General features: G+C 52.0%; 2 protein-coding genes across 2 annotated transcripts; one reads left to right on the forward strand and one right to left on the reverse strand.

The window, feature by feature from the left end:
• The first annotated feature begins 431 nt into the window (after positions 1–431).
• Positions 432–1,826, forward strand: PRR7 (proline rich 7, synaptic). The gene is made up of 2 exons (XM_044661623.1): positions 432–882; positions 1,175–1,826. The coding sequence occupies exons 1-2, from the start codon at positions 432–434 to the stop codon at positions 1,564–1,566; spliced, it is 843 nt and encodes a 280-aa protein (XP_044517558.1). The 3' UTR covers positions 1,567–1,826.
• A 1,627-nt stretch (positions 1,827–3,453) lies between these two features.
• Positions 3,454–19,192, reverse strand: DBN1 (drebrin 1). Its single transcript, XM_044661625.1, has 13 exons — positions 19,142–19,192; positions 18,608–18,720; positions 13,955–14,029; positions 13,703–13,849; positions 13,514–13,591; positions 13,041–13,192; positions 12,689–12,752; positions 11,526–11,585; positions 11,187–11,304; positions 8,567–8,713; positions 5,975–6,609; positions 5,212–5,314; positions 3,454–4,555 (listed from the first exon to the last, which is right to left on the reverse strand). The coding sequence occupies exons 2-13, from the start codon at positions 18,671–18,673 to the stop codon at positions 4,485–4,487; spliced, it is 1,716 nt and encodes a 571-aa protein (XP_044517560.1). The 5' UTR covers positions 18,674–18,720; positions 19,142–19,192; the 3' UTR covers positions 3,454–4,484.
• Between the last annotated feature and the right edge of the window lie 666 nt (positions 19,193–19,858).

Genomic DNA, 19,858 nt, shown 5'->3' on the forward strand with positions numbered 1-19,858 from the left:
GTGAAGAGAGAGGGAAGGGGCAAGCCCAGACGGGAGCTGACCATCCTCCCTACGCTCTGCTCTGCCCCTCACAGATCCAGCCCGTCTGTGGCTGAGTAGGTGCCCACGCCGCGGGGCCTGCGGGAGCAATGGGAATGAGTCGGGGCAGACTCTGGGCGACCAGCCGCTGCCTCCCGCGCCCGCTCATCCCCGCCAGACGTGGGCAGCCCCAGGCCACGGTCAGCGCTCTACGGACAGCGAGGCCCACGGCTCAGCTCAGAGCGGCTGACCCCTAAGGGGTCCCTGCTCCGGCCTTCGGCCCCCGCCCCAGGCCAGCGATGTTCGAAGGGGAGTGAGCGGGCTGCTGAGTGACTCCATGGCTCGGGCCCGGGGCGCCCACTGAGCCCGGGCCGCCCCTCCTCCAGCCCAGCCTTCCGCCCGCCGCCGCCAAGATGGTGATGTCCCAGGGCACCTACACTTTCCTCACCTGCTTTGCCGGCTTCTGGCTCATCTGGGGGCTCGTAGTCCTACTCTGCTGCTTCTGTAGCTTCCTCCGCCGCCGCCTCAAGCGGCGCCACGAGGAGCGACTGCGAGAGCAGAACCTGCGCGCCCTGGAGCTGGAGCCCCTGGAACCCCTGGAGCCCTTAGAGCTGGAGGGCAGCCTGGCCGGGAGCCCCCCCGGGCTGGGGCTGGCCCCCGGATTGGCCCCGCAGGCCCGAGTCCGTCTGGAGGCCCCCGGCCATCCCCATGCCCTGCATCACTCGGCCCCACCACAGCACCAGCCCCACCCAGGCCACCATCACCCGCATCCGCCCCACTCGCACTCCCACCCGCACCCGCACCCTCATCCGCACCCGCCTCACGTCTTGGTGCCGCCCCGGCCCTGGAGCTACCCGCGCCAAGGTGGGCGCCCCGAGCGGGCGGCGGCCAGAAAGAGGGGATGGGACCGCACAGCCCTGGGAGGGGGCTGGGGTGGGGGTTAAGAGGAGGGGGGAAAGGCAGGCCTGGAACGGGCACCTGGGTCAGCCTTGGGGGCTGGGGGTCGGGGGAAGGAAGTGCTTGGGGGGCCCAGAAGGGAGGTCGGAGGCTTCCGGAAAAGATGGGGAGAAGAGGGTGCATACGGTGGGGACCCAGGGAGGGAAACGAGTCCCCAGGGCCCGAGCCTGACTGACCACTGGCCATGGGCTTCTCGCAGCCGAATCGGACCTCTCCAAGCCCCCGTGCTACGAGGAGGCGGTGCTGATGGCCGAGCCGCCGCCGCCCTACAGCGAGGTGCTCACCGACACGCGCGGCCTCTACCGCAAGATCGTGACGCCCTTCCTGAGCCGCGACAGCTCCGAGAAGCAGGAGCAGCCACCCAACTACAAGCCCCTCTTCCTGGACCGAGGCTACTCCTCCGCGCTGCACCTGCCCAGCGCCCCGCGGCCCGGCCCTCCCTGCCCAGCCCTCTACCTGCAGGCCGAGCGCTCCCGCCGCGTCTTCCCCAGCTGGACCGACTCGGAGCTGAGTAACCGCGACCCTCTGGAGCACGGAGCCTGGCGCCTGCCCGTCTCCATCCCCTTGTTTGGGAGGACTACAGCCGTATAGAGGGGGCGGCCCGAGCCCCTGCCCACCCCCCCTGGCCCCACCCTGGGGGCTGAGCGCCCCGACCGGAGCCAACGCTGCCCCGCTCCCTGCCCCGTCCCACGCCTTCTTCTCTTTCTCTTTCCCCGAGGGCAGGCCCTTCAGACTTTCTTAGGCCTCGGGGGTTTTTAAAAACAACAAAAAACGCTTCCCTGGGACTCGGGGCTATTTCTTACCCTGTTTGTTACATTTTGAGGATAATAAAGGTGTGTGATCGGCTTTGGTACATCGGGAGGGAGAGCCTGCTGCTTGCACGCTAGAGAGGGGATGGGGGGGGGGGGAGGGTCCCTCCTCCCAGCATTGTGCACCCTCAGCTCGGCCAGTTCCACTTCCCAATTCGGGAGGCCTCACAGGACGCTAAAGTGGAATGGAAAGAGATTTGTATTTGCAAATCCTGGGTTCTGCCACCTGCACCTGGTAGGGCCTGAGGAAAGTCTCCTCCCCTCTCTGGGGCTCTTTCCAGATGAGGAGCATGGTAGGTCTAGATCACAGAAATGAGAACCAGAAAAGGATCCTTTGAATCCTTGTTTACATCTGTAAAATATTTTCTTTCCCTACTGAGGGAAACTGAGGCCCAGATTAGGCAAGTGGCTGCCCAAGGTCATATCACTAGTGAGTAGCAGGGCCAAGATTTGAACCCCTCAGTCTGTAGCTCCCATTCCAGGGCCCTTAGCAATTGATGGCACCGACTCATTGACTGGGCCCCAAAGAATAAAATTCAGGAAACCTGAAGAGCTTGGGTTCATTCCTAGTAACCAGGCTTTCCCTGGGGGTGAAGATAATTGGGCAGGGGCCTTTCCCAGGTGCTTTCTGAAGTCTAAATTCCTACAAGTAAAATGATCACCACCTGCCATGATGGATAGAATTTAAGGACTGGCAGCCTTATTTTAGAAATGGGGAAGGGTGCTGCCCACAGTCACATAAGCTAATAAATGAGACATATCTTCAAAACATCATGGTATAGTGGGAAAATACCAGATTTACAGACCGAAGATAATTTAAGGCCAGACCCTGCTACTTGCTACCTGTGACCTTGAACAAGCCATTCTCTATGCCTCAGTTTCCTCCTATGTAAAATGTTGACTAGATGTTCTCTAGCTCTAAAACCCTCAATTCTATTCTCCATTCTAGACACAATTATTCAGTCCTCTAGCTGGTGGTTAAAAGGCATCAAAAGGCTTTAAAGAGCTGCTGCTGGCAAGTCCTCCCTAACACAGTTCCTTTCCAATCTCTGCAGGAGAAGGTAGACCTGACTTGAGAATTGTCCACTCCACATAAGGACTGCAAGACAGAGAGGAGAGTCCAGTATGTCCTCATAGTGCACTATATTTAATCCACACTTTGGGCCAGTGAGTGCCCTTCCTTTTTCCCTTCACAGCTCAGGCAAAAGGTCCTACTTTGAGGTTAATATTTAAAACTATCATGGCAGAAAGAACACAGGATGTCGTAGAAAGTGGCTTAACTTTCACTTCAGCTCTTTACAACCTTTGTGACCTTGAATAAGTCATTTGACTCAGAGAAGGTTCCTGTCCAGGAAAATGAGTTTGGGACTACTCAAGCCTGAGGCCCCTTCCCAGTCTAGATCTGTGATCCTATGATCCTTTATGTCCTGCCTACTTTAAATACAATGATCTTATGTTACAAGGGCTAATGCAAAAAAGGTGCTTTAGTTCCTCCCCGTATAAATTGCCTTCTCTCCAGGCTCTCCTTTTGCCCAAGGCTTTGTCCCTGCCCAGCAGAAGCTGCCCCACCCCCTGCTCCTCAACCAGTCGTACCTACTGGGGGGATGAAGAAGTCCAGGGAAAAGGGGAAGGGGAAGGATAGGGAAGACATATTATGACTGCCCTCCCGGCCCCTAGGAAGTCCAGAGCCAGGGCCTGGATCTGGATTTCTTTATTAACAGACATGAGCACACGCCATTACAGAAGTTTGTGCTTTCCAAAAACAGTTACTAAACGTGAAAAAGGATACCAAGCGACAAGAGGAGGGCAGTTTGGGGGAAGGGGCTGGTTCCTGGGGGGATACCCCAACAGCCCTACTACCTAGGCCCCTCCCATGGCCCAAGTGGGGCCATATAGAGGCCTCCGGCCCGGGACCTGCCCAGCAGGAGGGCAACATTAGAGAAGGCTAAAGGGTCAGGGCCAGGGGAAGATGGCAGATGGTAGAGACCCACTCCCATTCACTCAGGAGCCACTACAGGGATAGGGGAACTCTCTGTACTGTCACCCTACCCTATGTTGGCCCAAGAGGGCTCCACCTTGGCCTACCCCCACTGGGTTACTCCTGGGGGGGAGGGGGTCCCATGGAACCAGAGCCCACGGAGCCATTTATTGCCATGTTTTTAAATTCGTGCAAATTATCCAAGCCCTGGACAGAAAATGCAGTGAGTGATATTTTCAAGAAACAAAACAAAACAAAACAAAAACTAGGAAAAGGATGTGTATAAGAAGAACCATTCTCCCTGGAGCCTGAAAGCAACCCCAGAGAGGGCTGGTCCAGGCCTGGGGTCTTGGGCCTCTGATACAGGCCAAGAGAGCTGAAGGAGGGTACAGAGATCTACCTCCTCAACCCCAAGGGGTATCGAGGGGGGGGGGGTGCGGAACAGCATCTCACTACCAACAGAGAGGAAAACCAGTCAACTGTACACTTTTCCTATCAACTTTTTAAAAAAGGGAGAAAAGCTATAAAAGTCTGGCCCCCCCCCACGGGCAGGACAGAGGGATGGGGAGGTGGCCCCGTTCCGGGACAGGGGCCAGGAGTCCAGAGTCACCACCGACCAGGTGGAAATGCTTCGGGCGCAGGCGCGACGGGCCAGCTGGCATGGAGCCCAGAGAGTGGGCGGCCTTCACATGGTGTCTGCCTGGAGAGACCCAGCCTAAGGGCTAGACACTGCCTCCAAAGGCCTCCTCTTCCTCAGGCACAGGGTCCGCATCCCAACAGGTAATGTCAATCTCTGGTGGAAGGGCATAAGAACATATTCAGGAGTCAAGCAAAAGAGCTGGGCCCTCTTCCCTCCTCCCCATCTCTCCACCCTGGCTATGAACTTCATAGGATCATAGAGATCAAGTCCAAATCCCTCACTTTACAGAGGAAGAAACTGAGATCTATAAAAAGAACATACTTTGCTTGCCCAAGGATCACTAGGCAGTACATGGCAGAGTTGAGATTTGAATTCCTGTCCTCTGGGTTCAAATCCAACTGTCTTACTAATATCAATTTTGTGAAAAATTCTAAACAATGGCACTCCTCTTTCCCCACCCCCCAACCCCATAAACGCAGGTTCCTTCTAAATTTGGCACCCATCCACAAGAATCTTCTCTCCTGAAGAACCAGCTCAGACCTTGCTAAGGAAGAGAATCCACAGAGATCACCCACAAATTTATCCTGGCCTATGACATCCTTTTCTTTTTAAACAAAGAACTGGGTCACACCCAGAATCTGAGCTTCGGTTTCTTCATATATAAAAATTGGGGAGGGGGGACCCACAACAATAAATCCTATGATGTCTATACAGGTAACCACCTTGATCCTATTGAAAGGCCTCACATCCCGGAGCCCAGGTTCCCAGATTCATAATTAGGAATCCCTGCACGTCACCCAAGTCCTTACCAGGGGGTTTGTTGTAAAATACAGGAGGTGGGGCTTTAGCAGATAGATCTTCTGACTGGGCAAACTCCTCATCCTGTGATTGGCTGAAATATCCCTCACTGGCCTGCGGGGAGAAAATGCAAGGTCATCAAACTCAACCTTTTCCCCCAAGATGTGTAGGTAAGCTGAGGCAGGAGAAGTGTGAAGGGAAGGACCCATTAGGCTCTGAACCCCAGCAACCAGACAGGAAATCTCTGATGCCATCATGGGATGCCAGGGAAATGCAGTTTCCTTATTTGGGTCCTGGGCAGGACAAAGACAGAGCAGCTCTATGGAGTCCTGCCTACTTCCTAGCCCTCCACTGCCCTTCTTGGTCACAGAGTTTGGTCTCCTCTTGTAATTGACCCCGACTCTGAGCTACAGCCTTCAGGAGAGGGAAGAGATGAAGGGAATGGGATGAAGATGTGCTGATATAGATGGAGGGGTGAGAAGGAGGAGGGGGTATCAGAGGCACTGATATACCTGGGGAGGAGGGAGAGAAAAAGCTCAGAAACCAGAGTTCTGGAATAAGGAAGAGACAATGGAGGGGCCAATAGGGCCCTAGGAGGGACACATCATGACTGATATGGGGGAGGATGATGATGGATCCAGGAGGGAAAGGGCATTGAGAGGAGGAATTGAAAGAACCTAGAACCTATCCCAACACTAAAGCCCTGACTGTTTGCTCCCCTCCTTCCTTCCTCCCCAAGATCAAGTTCCAGAAGGCCTCTTTCAGATGCCCCACCTGTGTCCCCTCCTTCTGGGTAGTTTCTCCATTGGTTAGCAAGTGAGCTTCCTGCTCTGGCTCCAGCTCCTCCAAGTCCATGGGCAGGGTCTGGGCCACGAGGCCATCTTGTTCAGAGCCAGGGTGGGATCCCTCCATCCCACCCATATCAGAGGCTTCACGGTCACCATCCTCAGGGTCACAGAAGGTGGCTGGAGGCTCAGGCAACTCGTCGAAGTTCAGGAGGTTGGCACTGTTGTCAGCAGGCAGTATGGAGGGCTCTGGAGCCCCCTCCCCCAGTAGGGGAGGCTCTGGAGGCGATACCAAATCAGACTCTTCTGGTATGGCCCCAGGTCCTTCCTGGGGTGGAGTTGGAGCTCTCATATTGGCCTGAAGCTCCCACTCTGTGGATTCGGGTTCAGGAGGGGCAACCCCATCACTCTGCCACAAATCGATGAGGGTCCCTTGAGCTGGCGGTTCAGGAGGGCCAGCAGGCTCAGCCAGCTCTAGCTCCTCCAAGCTCTCAGCAGAAGCTGCTGGGGCTGCTGTAACTGTAGCCACCACCTCCTCTTTGGTCTCCAGAAACACCAAGTCCTCCAGGGGCCCAGATGTCTCTCCTGGAGGCTCATTCTCCAACAAGGCCTCCACAATGGGCTCTATGAGGATAAAGGATAAGAAAGGACAAGGGTAAAGGTTATTCATTGGAGTGGGCCTTGGACACAGCAGTGCTCACCCATCCCCAAGCTCATCACAGGAGTCCCTGAGAGCCAAATATCACCACTGACAATAACTAGGGTTAAGCAAGCCCTCAGGACTAAAGGAGATGAATCAATTAGCAGAAAGGCCACTGAACTCAGAGGTAAAAGGTCTCAGTTTGAATCCTGATTCTGCTGCTGATAGCCTATGTTAGTGATGGTGAACCTATGGTGCAGGTGCCAAAGATGGCACACAGAGCACTCTCTGTAGGCATGAAGCCACCCTCCCTTGCCTCACCCCACCCACTTTATTACTAGAAAGGCAGAGGGATTCGGGCAGAACCACTCTCCTCCCCTTCTCCACCAAGCTTGATGACATTTTTTCACATCATCCACCCAGCTGCCCAATGGGAGCACTTTCTCCCTCCCCTGTGTGTGTATGTGGGTGGGAGGGGGGGATAAGGGCAGAGTAGGGTGCACCTGGCACTTGGTGGGAGGGGGAGTAGGCACGGCACTCAGTCTGGGGGGTGGGGTAGAGGCCTGGCACTCTGTCTCAAAGTTTTTTCATCACTGTCCTATGTGATCTCTTAGTAAGTCTCGGCTGCTTGGTTTTCTCCTTTCTCTTTATAACCCCAGAGCTTAGCCCAGTGCCTGGCACAGAGGCAGCACCTATATACAGACATGCTGGCTTGGCTTGACTTGAAGGGGTCCTTCCCAAGGGACCAGATAATCCTAACCAGGAGATTAGCTGGGGAGGGGACATGATCTTGCCTTGCACTGGTTTTCCCGAGGAATCGGCAGACTAAAACTCTCACACAGCCTAGCTTGAGAGTCAGAGAACTAGAATTCAAATCCTGCCTCTGATAGTACTTGTGTGTCCTTAGACAATTTACTTACTCTCCCTGTCCTTGCCTCTCTGTTTTCTCATGAATAAAGAAGGGAGATAAACCAGGTGACTTCTGGGATATCTTCAGTTCTAGATCTATGCTACTCAAGGGCCTCTGGTGGGGAGGGGATCATGATGCCCACCTCCAACACCCTGGCAATGGAAGAAAAACTTCTCACAGACCAAACAACATCAAGGCCATTTCTAAAGAGAAGGAACGCCTCAAAGATAAGAGGCATCAAGTGGATTATAGTGGGAAGGACACTGGTCTAGGCTTCGAGATCCCTTGGTCCTAGATCTGACTCTAATGTTACATCTGACCTAGTACAGACTGGACATCTGACCCTCTCCTTGTGCTTCAGTCTTCTCCTGTGCTACATGATTGATTAGGTCCCTTCCAATTGTTCCAAAGCTGACATCCTAAGTTTCTCTACAGCAGGGCTGTTTATCCTTTTTTTTTTTTTTTGACGTCAGTGAAGCCCATGGACCACTTCTCAGAATGATGTTTTTAAATGCATAAAATAAAATGTAAAGGATTGAAGAAACCAATTTAGAGTAAAAATAAAGATGTAATTTGTTTTTCTCATCCAAGTGCACAGACCCCTTCCCTGAAATCTATCCAGGAATCCTCTGGAAGTCTGTAAAGTTCAGATCTAGGGAGCTTTGTTGGTTTGTACTGAGAAGAGAAAGGATTCCCCAGAATTTGTTAAGAGATGCAGGGAAGACCGGCTCTACTGCTTCGGGCTCAACCATCACAGGCATCAGTCGCCTCCTCCCTCTAAGCTCCTGGACCAAGCATTTAGGAGTTGGGTGCAGCCAGTCTTGGCATAGACACCTCAGTCTAGATCGTCTGTGTGTGTGTGTGTGTGTGTGTGTGTGTGTGTGTGTGTGTGTGTGTGTGTGTNAGATCGTGTGTGTGTGTGTGTGTGTGTGTGTGTGTGTGTGTGTGTGTGTGTGTGTGTCAAGGAAGAGGAGGCATGATGCCACCAAACACCCCCTAACTCAACCACAAACCACCCTGAGCCCCTTCACCTCGGGAGAGGGGCTGTGGCTGTGAGGATGTCACCTCATCCAGGGCCCGCTCAATCTGGTCCGCCACAGGTGTGGAGGCGGAGCTGGAATCGGAGGGGCTCCGGGCAGCTGCTGTTGCAGCCCTCCTGTGGCTGTCCATCTGGCTGCCTGCGAGGAAAAACAACAGAGGCTTGTCAAGGAGGGGTCCCCATGGAGCCAGGGGCTGGGGCTAGGGTTGGGCTGAGCGGCTCTCCTGGGTGGTCGACTCCATCTCATCTCCCACTGGGCAGCAGGTGGGGGGGCCTTCTCGACTCCTGCCCCAGCTGGGGCTTCCTGACTCCTCCTTGGAGACGGGAAGAAGCTGGGCTGGGGCAGGGAAGTCTGTCACCTCTTCTCCAGTACCAAGGTGGCCAGCAGATCCCTGGTGTTGCCAAACCTTTATTTTGAGCACCTAACAAGTGGTGCCCATTGCTGTGTGAGCCCTGTGGGGCCAGTGGAAGCTATCCCTGCCCCTAGGGAGGGACAGGCAGTGGTGTCATCTCTGGGGATAAACCGTCAGTCACTGATGTGGCCCCTAAGGGGGAATCGAGCGCAGGGCAGGGGGCTAGGTGGGAGAGGGGGCGCTGGGATGAGGGGCCCTCCTCACCCCCCACCATGGTGTGGGAGCTGCTACCTACATGGGAAGGAGGAAGAAAGATTTGGGGTGCGGTGACAGGTGATATAGGGGAAGGGAGTCCGAGGAGGGGAAGAGGAAGAGGAGGAAGAGGAAGACGGCCCACTGTCCGGTCCCTTTATGAAAGGACAGTACGGACGACCTGCTAAAAGACAAAGACAGACGAGACAGAGAGAGAGCAAAAGAGAAGAGTCAGTCTTCCCCTGAAGAGGCCCCTTCCCCCAAGCCTTCCAGGAACCATCGGATGGATTCCTTGTTTGGTCCTGGAGGGTGGGGGAGACTTGGGCCCAACACACCCTTGCCTTGGGCAGAGAGCCCAGGGCATACTAACACTACCAGGCAAGCTTAGGTAGGATGCCCAGAGCTACAGAGCAATTCCAACCCCCTGTCCCTGACATCACAAGAGTCATAGGATCTTAGATCCAGAGCTGGATGGGACCTCAGAGGCTACTGAGTCCAACTCCCTCATTTTACAGATGAGGAAACTGAGGCACAGAGCGGTTAGGTGACTTGCTCAGAGTCACAAGGCTGGGGTGAGCAGGATGACTGGCATGCAACATACATTAGGCAGGTGGAAGAAGTATCAGGCTGGGGACTTGCAGACCTGTACAACCTCCTACCCCCAGAATTCATAGGATTCCTCAGCCAACAAGAGTCAAGCATGATTGGGGACCCCAGCCCAACTGATGCCCATGAAGCCAGGCCCCTGAGGGGAGCTTCTGGAGGTGAGAACTCCAGACAGAAGAATATTTGTTGTATAAGGACATTTATTCCCCCACTTCCCCACCCCCAAACACATGCCTTTATGCCCAATGCTGGGCATACAGTAGGCAATATGGAAGATGCCTGAATGGCCTGACCTTTATCTACCCCCTGCCCCTGGCATCAGAAGGGTGGGGAAAGCAGGGTGAACTGCAGAATGGGTGGGAAGCAGAGCTCCCTTAGTGCCAGGGCAGATGCCCTGGCAGTGGTCCCACTGCTTCAAGGATTAGGGAATGGCCCTGACAATGTGGCACAGCCTCGAAGCTCAAGGTGCAGGTCTCTGGGCTACTCTAGCCAGGCCCCCAGCAAGCCTAAGCCCACCTTGCAAGGGAAGCAGAAAGCCAGCAGTCCCACAGGGCAGCACCTCTGGAGAGACAGCCACAGCACACCACGGCCAGCTCATTCCCAAGCCCTGCCAGGCAGGCAACATTGAAGGTGGTGCCAGGGGGCAGCCGGGAGTCAAGGTAGGCACAAAGCCCAAGGCTGCCCACTTCAGACAATCAGATCACTAAAGGGTACAACCTAATGCCACGGACTAGGGCATTAGGCAGTGGGAAAGGCCAAGGTCTTCCCCACCACCCCCCTCCCCACTATCCTAGTCCCAGCTGCCCTGAAGAGGTCAGAGCCTCAGCACTGGCCAAATAGGTAGAGCTGATCTGGGCTGATCCCAGAGCACCTCCATGATGAGTCTCTGGGCAATGCTAACAGCTGGGCCAAGTTCTGAAGGTATAAGCCCTAAGCAAGACCTGAAACAAGTCTTCTGTCTACCTCCCTCCTCCCACAAGCATCCCACTTTATATGTCCTCTCAGCTTAGGGATGGGCCTGTTGGGGTTGGAGCAGCCCTGAACACCCATTCTTGGCTGTTGTCTGAGGAAGAATTTTCCTAGTCTCTTACCAGAAGCCTGTTCCCTTTGAGTGCTCTAGAAGGGAGAGCACCTGCCTGACTCCTGTTTTGTTCCAGGTTAGGGGCTCCCGATTGGCTGGCTGTATGTGTGGCCCTCCGTCTCCCCCCCAGTGACTGGTGCCTTCTCCCATGAAGGCAGGCCTCCAGGGCCAGGATGCCCAGACTAAGGAACATCCTCACAGGACTCCCCCTACCCAGTTAGCTCTCCAGGGGCCAAGGTGAAAGGAGCTTCTCCCAACAGCCCCAGGACCTAACAGGGCCCTTGGCCAGAAGGCCAGGGATACCAAGAGTGTGAGGATACCTGGCCTGTGGTTGAAAGGGGTGGGCATTTCACAGCTGCTAGCTGAAGCCACTCGCTCTTGCTGCTTGAAGAATTCCCGGGGGTTGTCAGGTCGCTGTGCGATAATGGCAGCTGCCTCCTGGAGACCCAAGGGAAACCCAGTCAGGACCAACACCCCATTCCCAAGACCAAGGGATCCAGTGTCTTTGGTCCAGTGGACTCCAATTTCCAGAGACAAGGAATGCCATAGATTTAGAACTCCAATGGACCTTGGGAGAGCTCCTTTGAGCTTCCTACCCCTTAACCCAACCCCACCCCACCTCAGACCTCAGGCCACAACTCAGAGCAAGGATCCCTCACCTCCACTTCTGATTCTGACTTCTTCATCTGTGCCTCTTCCTCCTCCTCACGGTGGTCACCCTGGTAACCAAAATATAAGGTTCTGGGGCCTTTAATCTTCCCTGAACTCCACCCCCAAACAGTTCTCAACAGGGTTAGTTCAGCCTTTTCTTGTGCCCTCAAATCAGCTCTTCCACAACTTTTCCCTTTATATCAGAGGCCCTACTGTCCTTCCAGCCCCCAAAAGCTCAATGTTCCCAAGTTATCTCTGGTGCCTCCTCCCCTTCTCTGCAAGCCACGTGTTGTCCCTCTTCTTCTAAAGCATCCCATCCTCTCCAAGTTGTCAGCAACCTTTTTCAGACCCTTATCATTTCACACTTGGTCTAACACCACAAGCTCTAGGACTCCAGTGTGTGCAGAGAGAGGGCTATGGGAGGCAGGTAGAGGTGGGTGAACAATTTTCCTCAAGCACCAGACTGATACTCTCTGTGGCCCATTCAAGAGCCAGATAATCATTCATTTTCATTCTCTCTCCCTCCCTCTCTCTTTCCTGTCTCTCCCCCTTTCCCTCTCTCTCTCTGTCTTTCTCTCTCCCTCTCTCCCCTTTTCCCTCTCTCTTTCTCTCTCTCTCTCTCTCTCTCTCTCTCTCTCTCTCTCTCTCTCTCTCTCTATCTATCTCTCTCTCTCTCTCTCTCTATCTCTCCCCTTCTACCCCTTTCCCTCTCTCTCTCCTTTCTCTCCCCACCCTGAAAACCAATTTTTTCCCATGTGAGTCTTGTTTCTCCAAAAGGAAAGCTGAACTATGAACTAGAGAAAAGACCAGTGGCCTTGGAAGCAGAGAACCTAAGCTTAAGTACTGGTTCTGCCTTAGTAGTTCATCCCTTAGTAAGTCACTCCCACTCCCTGTGCCTCAGTTTCCTTATCTATAACAAAATGCATACCCCTAGCTCTCTGGGATACGGGAAGGAATGCCTTTGTACAATTTAAAGTTATAGAGAAAGGAAAGCTGTTATCATACTTCGATGCTCCTACATGGCCAGGCAAAGAACCGAGCCCAATCATAATGCTGACTTGACCCTGCCAGGGAGGGCTGGCTCTGTTGCTTCTCTGCTTCCTGCTGGGCCCTGACAACACCCAGAGCCCACTCTGCTTCCTGGGGAGCCCACTCCACCTCCAGAACTTACAAAGATCGACTGTTCCTTCAATCTCTGTTTGGCTTCCTCAGCTTCCAAAGTCTGCTGTTTTCTCCTGAAAGCACAGCATGGCAAATGACTGAGGGAGGGGTAGGAGTAAGGACAGGGCAGAAATGGAACACGGAGACCTTATGTATGACTAGGAAAAGGATTGTTCTTTATCCAACTCGGGCCTGGGCCTTTCTCCACAGACACTCTAGGTTTGTTAGAAGAACAGGGCATGGGAAGAATTCATGGGGTCAGCAATGGGAAGTGCAGGGGAGGGAAGAAGTGATGCAAAGAGGTAGAGGAATTGGGGGGTGGGGGATGGACAACTGAAGAATGAAAAGGAGAGGAACGGTACCTGTGCTCCTCAATCTGCTGTTCCCTCTCCCGGTATCGCTTTTCCCTCTCCTCCTGTTCCAGGCGTTCCTGTTCCATCCGCTCCTGTTCGAACTTCAGCCTTTCATCCAAGGCCTTCTTCCTCTCCTCCTCCTTCCTCAACTCCTCTTCTCTCTGTGGTCCCCAAACAGCACACACCCTTTAACTGTCACCCTCAGGGAGGGTTCTCCCCCTAAAATCATCATCCCTCAAATATGGGAGAGCTGCTGTACCCACCCCACCTCAATTGTTCCAGCACAGTCTTCTGAGAGAGTAGAGACTCCTAGACAATAGGGGACAGGAAACCCCAGATTCTAGTAAAGAAAGAGGCCTATGTGGGATAGGAGTGGGGGCTCCTGGTCCTGGCAGGAAAGACATAAGGAATGGGGAAGAGGAGACCAGGAAGGAGCTGGGTCAGTCACTGGACATTGCTCAGGACCTCTCAGGACCCCTTACCTTGGCCTGCTCCCAGAACTGCTCCCGATTAAGCCGTTTCATTTCCACAGCAGCATCTGTCTTCTGGTATGTGGTACCCTGGGAGGGGAGGGAGGAGGAGGAGAAGAGGCAGGTGAGGAGCTAGACAGGGTGGGCAGAGCCTAAGCTAGATTAGACAGGGCCTAAGTTGGATAGGAGACAGCAGCTCACCACTGGTTCAGCATTCTCATCCTCCCGCAGTCGCAGTCGGTGTAGCACTGGGCTGGAGAGGCGAGCCAGGCCATTAGAAAGCCTCTGTCCAATAGCACCAGCATCTATGTCCTCCACACTGCTGGCATTGACGATCACATCCACACCCTGTAAAGAAACCAGATTCCCTTCAGAGGGGTCTTGGCCCAGGGGTGATGCAGAGGCAGGTACCCTACTAGCCTTCCTCCCTGCCTCTCACTCCCAAGTCCACACCTGAAAGAATTCAGCCACCTTGGCCACATGGCTGGCACAGGCACACTTTCGGGCATCTGGCACATCCTCACCAACCTATTAGAGAAAAACAGGGGATGATTCAGTAGCAAACCACCAAACCCTCACAATAAATGGGCTTCTAGAAGGGCTCACACCTAGCTTTCCAGCCACTCAATTGGAAGAAGCAACAGAGAGCTCAAGACTCAGCCTAGGGTCAAAGCCCTCATTTCTAGCCCGCCCCCACTCTCCATTCCCCAGAAATCCCAGAAGCACCAAATCTCAAAGCTGAAAAGGGCCATCTAATTAAGAGTCAATAAGCAAGGGCAGCTGGGTAGCTCAGTGGATTGAGAGTCAGGCCTAGAGACGGGAGGTCCTAGGTTCAAATCAGACACTTCCCAGCTGTGTGACCCTGGGCAAGTCACTTGACCCCCATTGCCCACCCTTACCACTCTTCTACCTAGGAGCCAATATACAGAAGTTAAGGGTTTAAAAAAAAAAAGAGTTAAGCATTAATTAAGTGCCTACTGTGTGCCTACTGTATGCCAGGTCCCATGCTAAATGGTGAGGATTCAAAAAAGGAAAAAGATAGTCCCTACCATCAAGGGGCCTACAGTCAAATGAGGGAGAAAACGAGCAAAGGAGAATGTACAAAGAAGCTATGTTCAGGAAAAACAGGAAACAAATGAGAGAAAAGGCACTTCCTGTCTCCCTGACTGAGAATCCCCTCCTATGAGGTACCCAATAAGTGGTCGCTCAGCCTTCTCTTAAAGATCAACACTAGTATTCACTCTACTTTGGGCCATTCTTTGTTGGAAAGGGGCAACTAGGTGGTGCCATAGGGCTCAGAGCATCTGTCCTAGTCAAGAAAACAACTTTCCCTGTGTTCAAATCCAGGCGCAGACACTTCCTGGCTGTGTGATCCTTGGCAAGTCACTTCACACTGTTTGCCTCAGTCTCTTTACCTGTCAAACGAGCTGGAGAAGGAAATGGCCAACCATTCCAGTGTCCTTGCCAAGAAAATCCCAAAAGAGGTCATGGAGAGCCAGAGGTGAATCAAGAACTATTAGGAAAGTTAGTCTTTATTCTTTATATTGGGCTGAAATCTGTCTCTTCAATTTCTACCTCTGACTCTTGGTTCTGCCCTTTGGGGCCCAGCAAAAGAAGTCTAGTCTTTTCTGGTCCTGGCAGGAAAAGGAACAAAGGCTCACAGATTTAGAGAGGGAAGAGACCATCATCAGCTTCCTCCTTTTACAGACTAGTGACTTACCTGAGGTCACATAGGGTAGTAACAGAGCCAGAATTTGAACCTAGGCCCTCTAACTCTAAATCCAGTATTCTTCAAAATGTACTAAGCTGCTCCTAGGAGGAAGGGAGAGTCTTCTTCCACCCCCAATACTTGAAGCCAGCTGTCTCTGGGCTAAATGCCCCTAGATTATGGCATGATTTGCATTCTCCACACCATATAGATCACCCTCCCTCTTCTAGTTGCTCTCTAGGCAGTTTTTAGTATTCATTCCAAGGCAGAAGAGTAGTAAGGGCTAGGTAATGGGGGTTAAGTGACTTGCCCAGGGGTATACTGCGAGGAAGTGTCTGAGATCAAATTTGAACCCAGGACTTCCCGGCTCTAGGCCTGACTCTCAAATCACTAAACTATCTAGCTGCCCTGAAATTCATTTTTTAACAAACAATAGACATGTAACTTGCAAGGAGTCCAACCCTTAAGATGGCACTATAAAAATATTAGGATCATGGGAAGAGAAATGGGTTTCCTCTGAGGGAAGAATAGTATCTTGATTACTATGAGCTTCCTCAGTCTGTCTGTGGGGTAAAAAATAAAGAAGGTACCATATCTAATAGCATTACCTCTATTGATTACAGGGGAGATGGGCCCTTTACCTAGATGGGCTACATTCTGAGGTTCTGAGAGGGAACTGAATGGTGGCAAAACAAGTAAAGGAGATAGAATCCAATTACTCCACTTTATCTTGTACATATCTTGATGTGCATTTTATTTTTAAGAACCTTTACCTGTGTATTGGCTCCAAGGCAGAAGAGTGGTAAGGGCTAGGCAATGGGGGTTAAGTGACTTGTCCAGGGTCACACAGCTAGTTAATGTCTATGGTCACATTTGAACCCAGGACCTCCTGTCTCTAGGCCTGGCCCTCTATCCACTGAGCCAACTAACTGCTTCTCCACTTTTGTGTCTATTAGTTTACTTGTTGTCTCCTCCATTAGGCTGTAAGCAACTTGAGAGCAGGGACTATCATTTTGCTCTTTTTTTGTATCCTCAGAGCTTAGTCCAGTGCCTGGCACATGGAAGGCCTTTAATAAATGCTTACTGGTAGTTCAATGGATACAGTACTGGGCCTGGAGTCAGGAGGACTCATCTTTCTGAGTTCAAATGTGACCTCTAACACTAACTGTGTGACCCTGGGCAAGTCACTTAACCACAAACACTGTTTTGCCTCATTTCTTCATCTACAAATTGATCTGGACAAAGAAGTGGCAAACCAATCCAGGATCTTTTGCCAAGAAAACCTCCAACAGGATCACTACTCAACAACAATAAAATTGACCAACTGATTGATAGTGAGAAGTCCTTTCCCTCCTCCCTCCCTTCAAATTGCCTCTAGTTCATGCAAGCCCAGAGTTTGAGAGTTATGAGTCTTTTATTGAGAGTTTGAGATGTTAGGCCACCAATGATGGGCACTTTGGACTAGACTGCACGTGACAGTTCTTCCAAGTCCGAGATTCTGTGTCTTTTCCTTTATCCTTTTTTTTTTAATTATTATTATTTTAAACCCTTACCTTCCATCTTGGAGTCAATACTGTGTATTGGCTCCAAGGCAGAAGAGTGGCAAAGGTAGGCAATGGGGGTCACAGGCCCAGGATCACACATCTGGGAAGTGTCTGAGTCCAGATTTGAACCTAGGACCTCCCATCTCTAGGCCTGGCTCTCAATCCACCGAGCTGCCCCCTCTTTTCCTTTATCCTTATTAAATTTCATGTATTCAGTGCAGCCTGGCTAACTGAGCTCTTTTTAGACCTGGATTCTTATTACCCAGTGTGTTAGCCATGTTTTTAGAACCTTCTGGACTTCTAACTACCTAGTTCTCCAGCCTGGCTTTGTGCCATCGATGAATTTGATAAGCATTCTAGTTATGCCTTTCAACTCAGAACAATTTGCTGAGTTTATAGGCTGGTAAATCTTTGTTTGGGATTTTGTGTCTCATTGTTTGGGGAAGAAATTATTACCTCAGACTTATTCAGGTTAGTGATGACCCTTCCTGCTAGAACTAGAGGAAAAGAGCTTTCCTTTCCCTTAACACTTAGTCCTTTCTGGACTCTTTCTTCCCTTTTCCCCCTCTTTTTGGGGGTCAGAGCAACTGAGCTAAAAGTGGCTCTGAGCCCCAGGAATAGGTACACTTTGGGCTTACTACTGAGTCATTAATCTCATGATATTTATAATGGACTAAGCATTTTATGTGGTGTCTCCCAAAGCTGCTAATCAATGCATGTTTTAAACCTAAGAGGGGAACTGAGTAGAGGGTACCTGGATCCCCAGGTTCTGCAATCTACCCTTTTAGGGGTAGTTTCTGGACATCTCAAGCCTTAGGGTTATCTCCCACCAATCTCAACTTTTGAGTATTCAGGGGTGATGGATAGAGTGTTTGGCCTTCTGGCTAGAGGAGTATTCCTGAGAAGCACCAGCCTTTCAGAGAGATGCCAGAACCTTGCCTTCTACTGAAAGCAGAAGCAGAAAATTGAAGGGTGCTACCAGCCTTTTTCTTCCCTCTAGGGGAAAATGGAATCATATATATCCAGCAAGGAAGTGATACCATGATATGAAGGAGCAAAAGACCTAAACTTTGACTTCTCATCAGTGAAGGTCCAATGGGAAAGGAGCTTAGGAGTACCAAGTTCATGTTTACAGAGGAATGTAAACCACTAAGAGTCAGAGGACTCAGAACTCTGGGGTGGAATGAGACTCAAAGAAAAAAGAAAGGTGCATTGATTGATTGATGAGGGGCAAATGTGAGTCCTCTGTATTTTTTTACATTTTCTAAGGCATGTTATAAAGGCTATTTTGTATTCAAGGTGTATTATTACTGTATTGAGTGCTTGTATAAGAACTGGGGTGTCTTCTACACATTACACATGAGCTATATTTGATCTATTTCCTAAAATTTCACAGAATAAACTGGGGGTCGTGGGGGTGGAAAGGATAATTTGAACTAAAGGATTATGATGAGGGGGACTGTCCTCAAGGCTGACTATGATCAGGTTAAGTCCAAAGCTTGGAGTGCTTAGGTTATTCAGGATTATATATAAATTGATAAAAAACAGAATTAGTCCATCATCTTCCCAGCTACCCTAAAGAACTTTCCTGATCTGATCTCAGCCCTTCCCTACCCCAGGAGAATAGGAATGCTCATTCAACTAGATCATCTATAAAGTCCTTTCCAGCTCTAAATCCTAAAATCCTATGACCTAGTCCACCCAACCCTCTCATTTCCAGATAATGAAAAAGGCCCAGACTGGAACGTGACTTGAAGACACACAAGTAGCAGGGGCAGAACTCAGAACCAGACCCTTGACTCTAAAGCCAGAAGTGTCTTCCCACATATCCCATCCCCTTGGCCCATCACATACCCAGTTGATGAGGACATATTTGGGGAGTGCAGCCTGTGAGTCCTTGACACTGCAAAAGCCGTACATCACCTTCTGGTTCTCAAAATGGCCTGAAAGCTCTTGTAAGCCGCCCCCTGAGGCAAGCAGAGGACAATAGGAGTGGTGGGTCAGGATGACTATTTGCAAATGAGTGGGTCCCCCAAATCCAAACCCTTCTCTGAAAGAGTTGTTCTGGGTACTGGGAAAAACAGTCCATAAAAAGAGTGTGCCCTCTTCAAGCTCCCTGGATTCCTGGGTCCCATCTGACCTGCTATCCTCCTAGATTCTATCATCTAATTACTTTGGTTCCTACCCCCTCCCCACCCCCACTCTCAACTCTCTTCAACCCCTCTGCTTGATTTAGCTGGCCCCAGTTTATGATTACTACCTCCCTGGAGGAAAACCAAGAAAAAGAACCCAGAATTAGGGAGAAGACGAACAAAACTGCCAAAAGAAAGCTGAAGTGGGGGGAGGGAGGGGGAGAAGACTGGAATGAGGAATGGTGAGAATTCTTACCTCCTGACGCCGCTAACTTGAGGTCATCAGAATCGTCCTCATACGTGTAAAGAGCCCTGGGGAGGGGAGGGGGGAGGAGGAAAGGCTCAATGACTCTGCAGGCTGAGTGCCCCTCCCCTCCACGCCCACCCCTGTTCTCCAGGCCTAGGAGAAAATGAAGAGGAGGAGGCAGCGCCTCTTGGGAGGAGGGGGCTAATGGGAAAGAGCTGGCAAGCACCCAGCCTAGCCCAAGACAGTTGGGAACCTCCTTGGGGCGGGGTCTCAGCAGAGCTCCTGCGAGGACCCGAGTAGTCTCGGAGAATGAGCCAGCAGGATGTGCAGGGGGAGAGGGGGGAGGCAGAGAAAGGGGTTGGGGTGAGGGGAGCTCGCGGTGGGGCCAGTGCACTGGGCGTTGCCATGGTAACCCGTAGTCAGGGCCATTTCCTCAGAGGGAGGGAAGGAGCGGGGGAGGCAGGAAGCGCTGGCCTCTTAGTGCTCCCACTCCTCTCCTTTCCCAATCTGGGTCCGCTGACCCTGGCCTCCGCAAGAAATCCCTTATCTGACCCTGCCTTGAGGGAGCAGCTTGACGAACTGGAGTAGAGACGGCAAGGCCTGAGGAATGGGGGCCCGAAGTTTCGAACCCGGGGGCCAGGCCTTAACTGACCAGGCCAGGTTGGGTCATACGGTTGGGGTTTGAGGAGGTACCCTAGTCAATGAGCCGCTGGGGTGTGCGATGGC

This window comes from Gracilinanus agilis, chromosome 2, assembly GCF_016433145.1.
Source record: "Gracilinanus agilis isolate LMUSP501 chromosome 2, AgileGrace, whole genome shotgun sequence".
NCBI classification, from domain to species: domain Eukaryota; kingdom Metazoa; phylum Chordata; class Mammalia; order Didelphimorphia; family Didelphidae; genus Gracilinanus; species Gracilinanus agilis.

Bases quoted from the DNA above. Each gene is read 5' to 3' on its own strand.
- PRR7 (XM_044661623.1), top strand. From the start codon at position 432: ATGGTGATGTCCCAGGGCACCTACACTTTCCTCACCTGCTTTGCCGGC. The intron at 883-1,174 runs GTGGGCGCCCCG...GGCTTCTCGCAG, and splicing joins CTGGAGCTACCCGCGCCAAG to CCGAATCGGACCTCTCCAAG.
- DBN1 (XM_044661625.1), bottom strand. From the start codon at position 18,673: ATGTACGGCTTTTGCAGTGTCAAGGACTCACAGGCTGCACTCCCCAAA. The intron at 14,030-18,607 runs GTATGTGATGGG...TTTCTCTAATAG, and splicing joins AATATGTCCTCATCAACTGG to GTTGGTGAGGATGTGCCAGA. The intron at 8,714-11,186 runs GTATCCTCACAC...TTTTCCTCGCAG, and splicing joins CCCTTTCAACCACAGGCCAG to GCAGCCAGATGGACAGCCAC.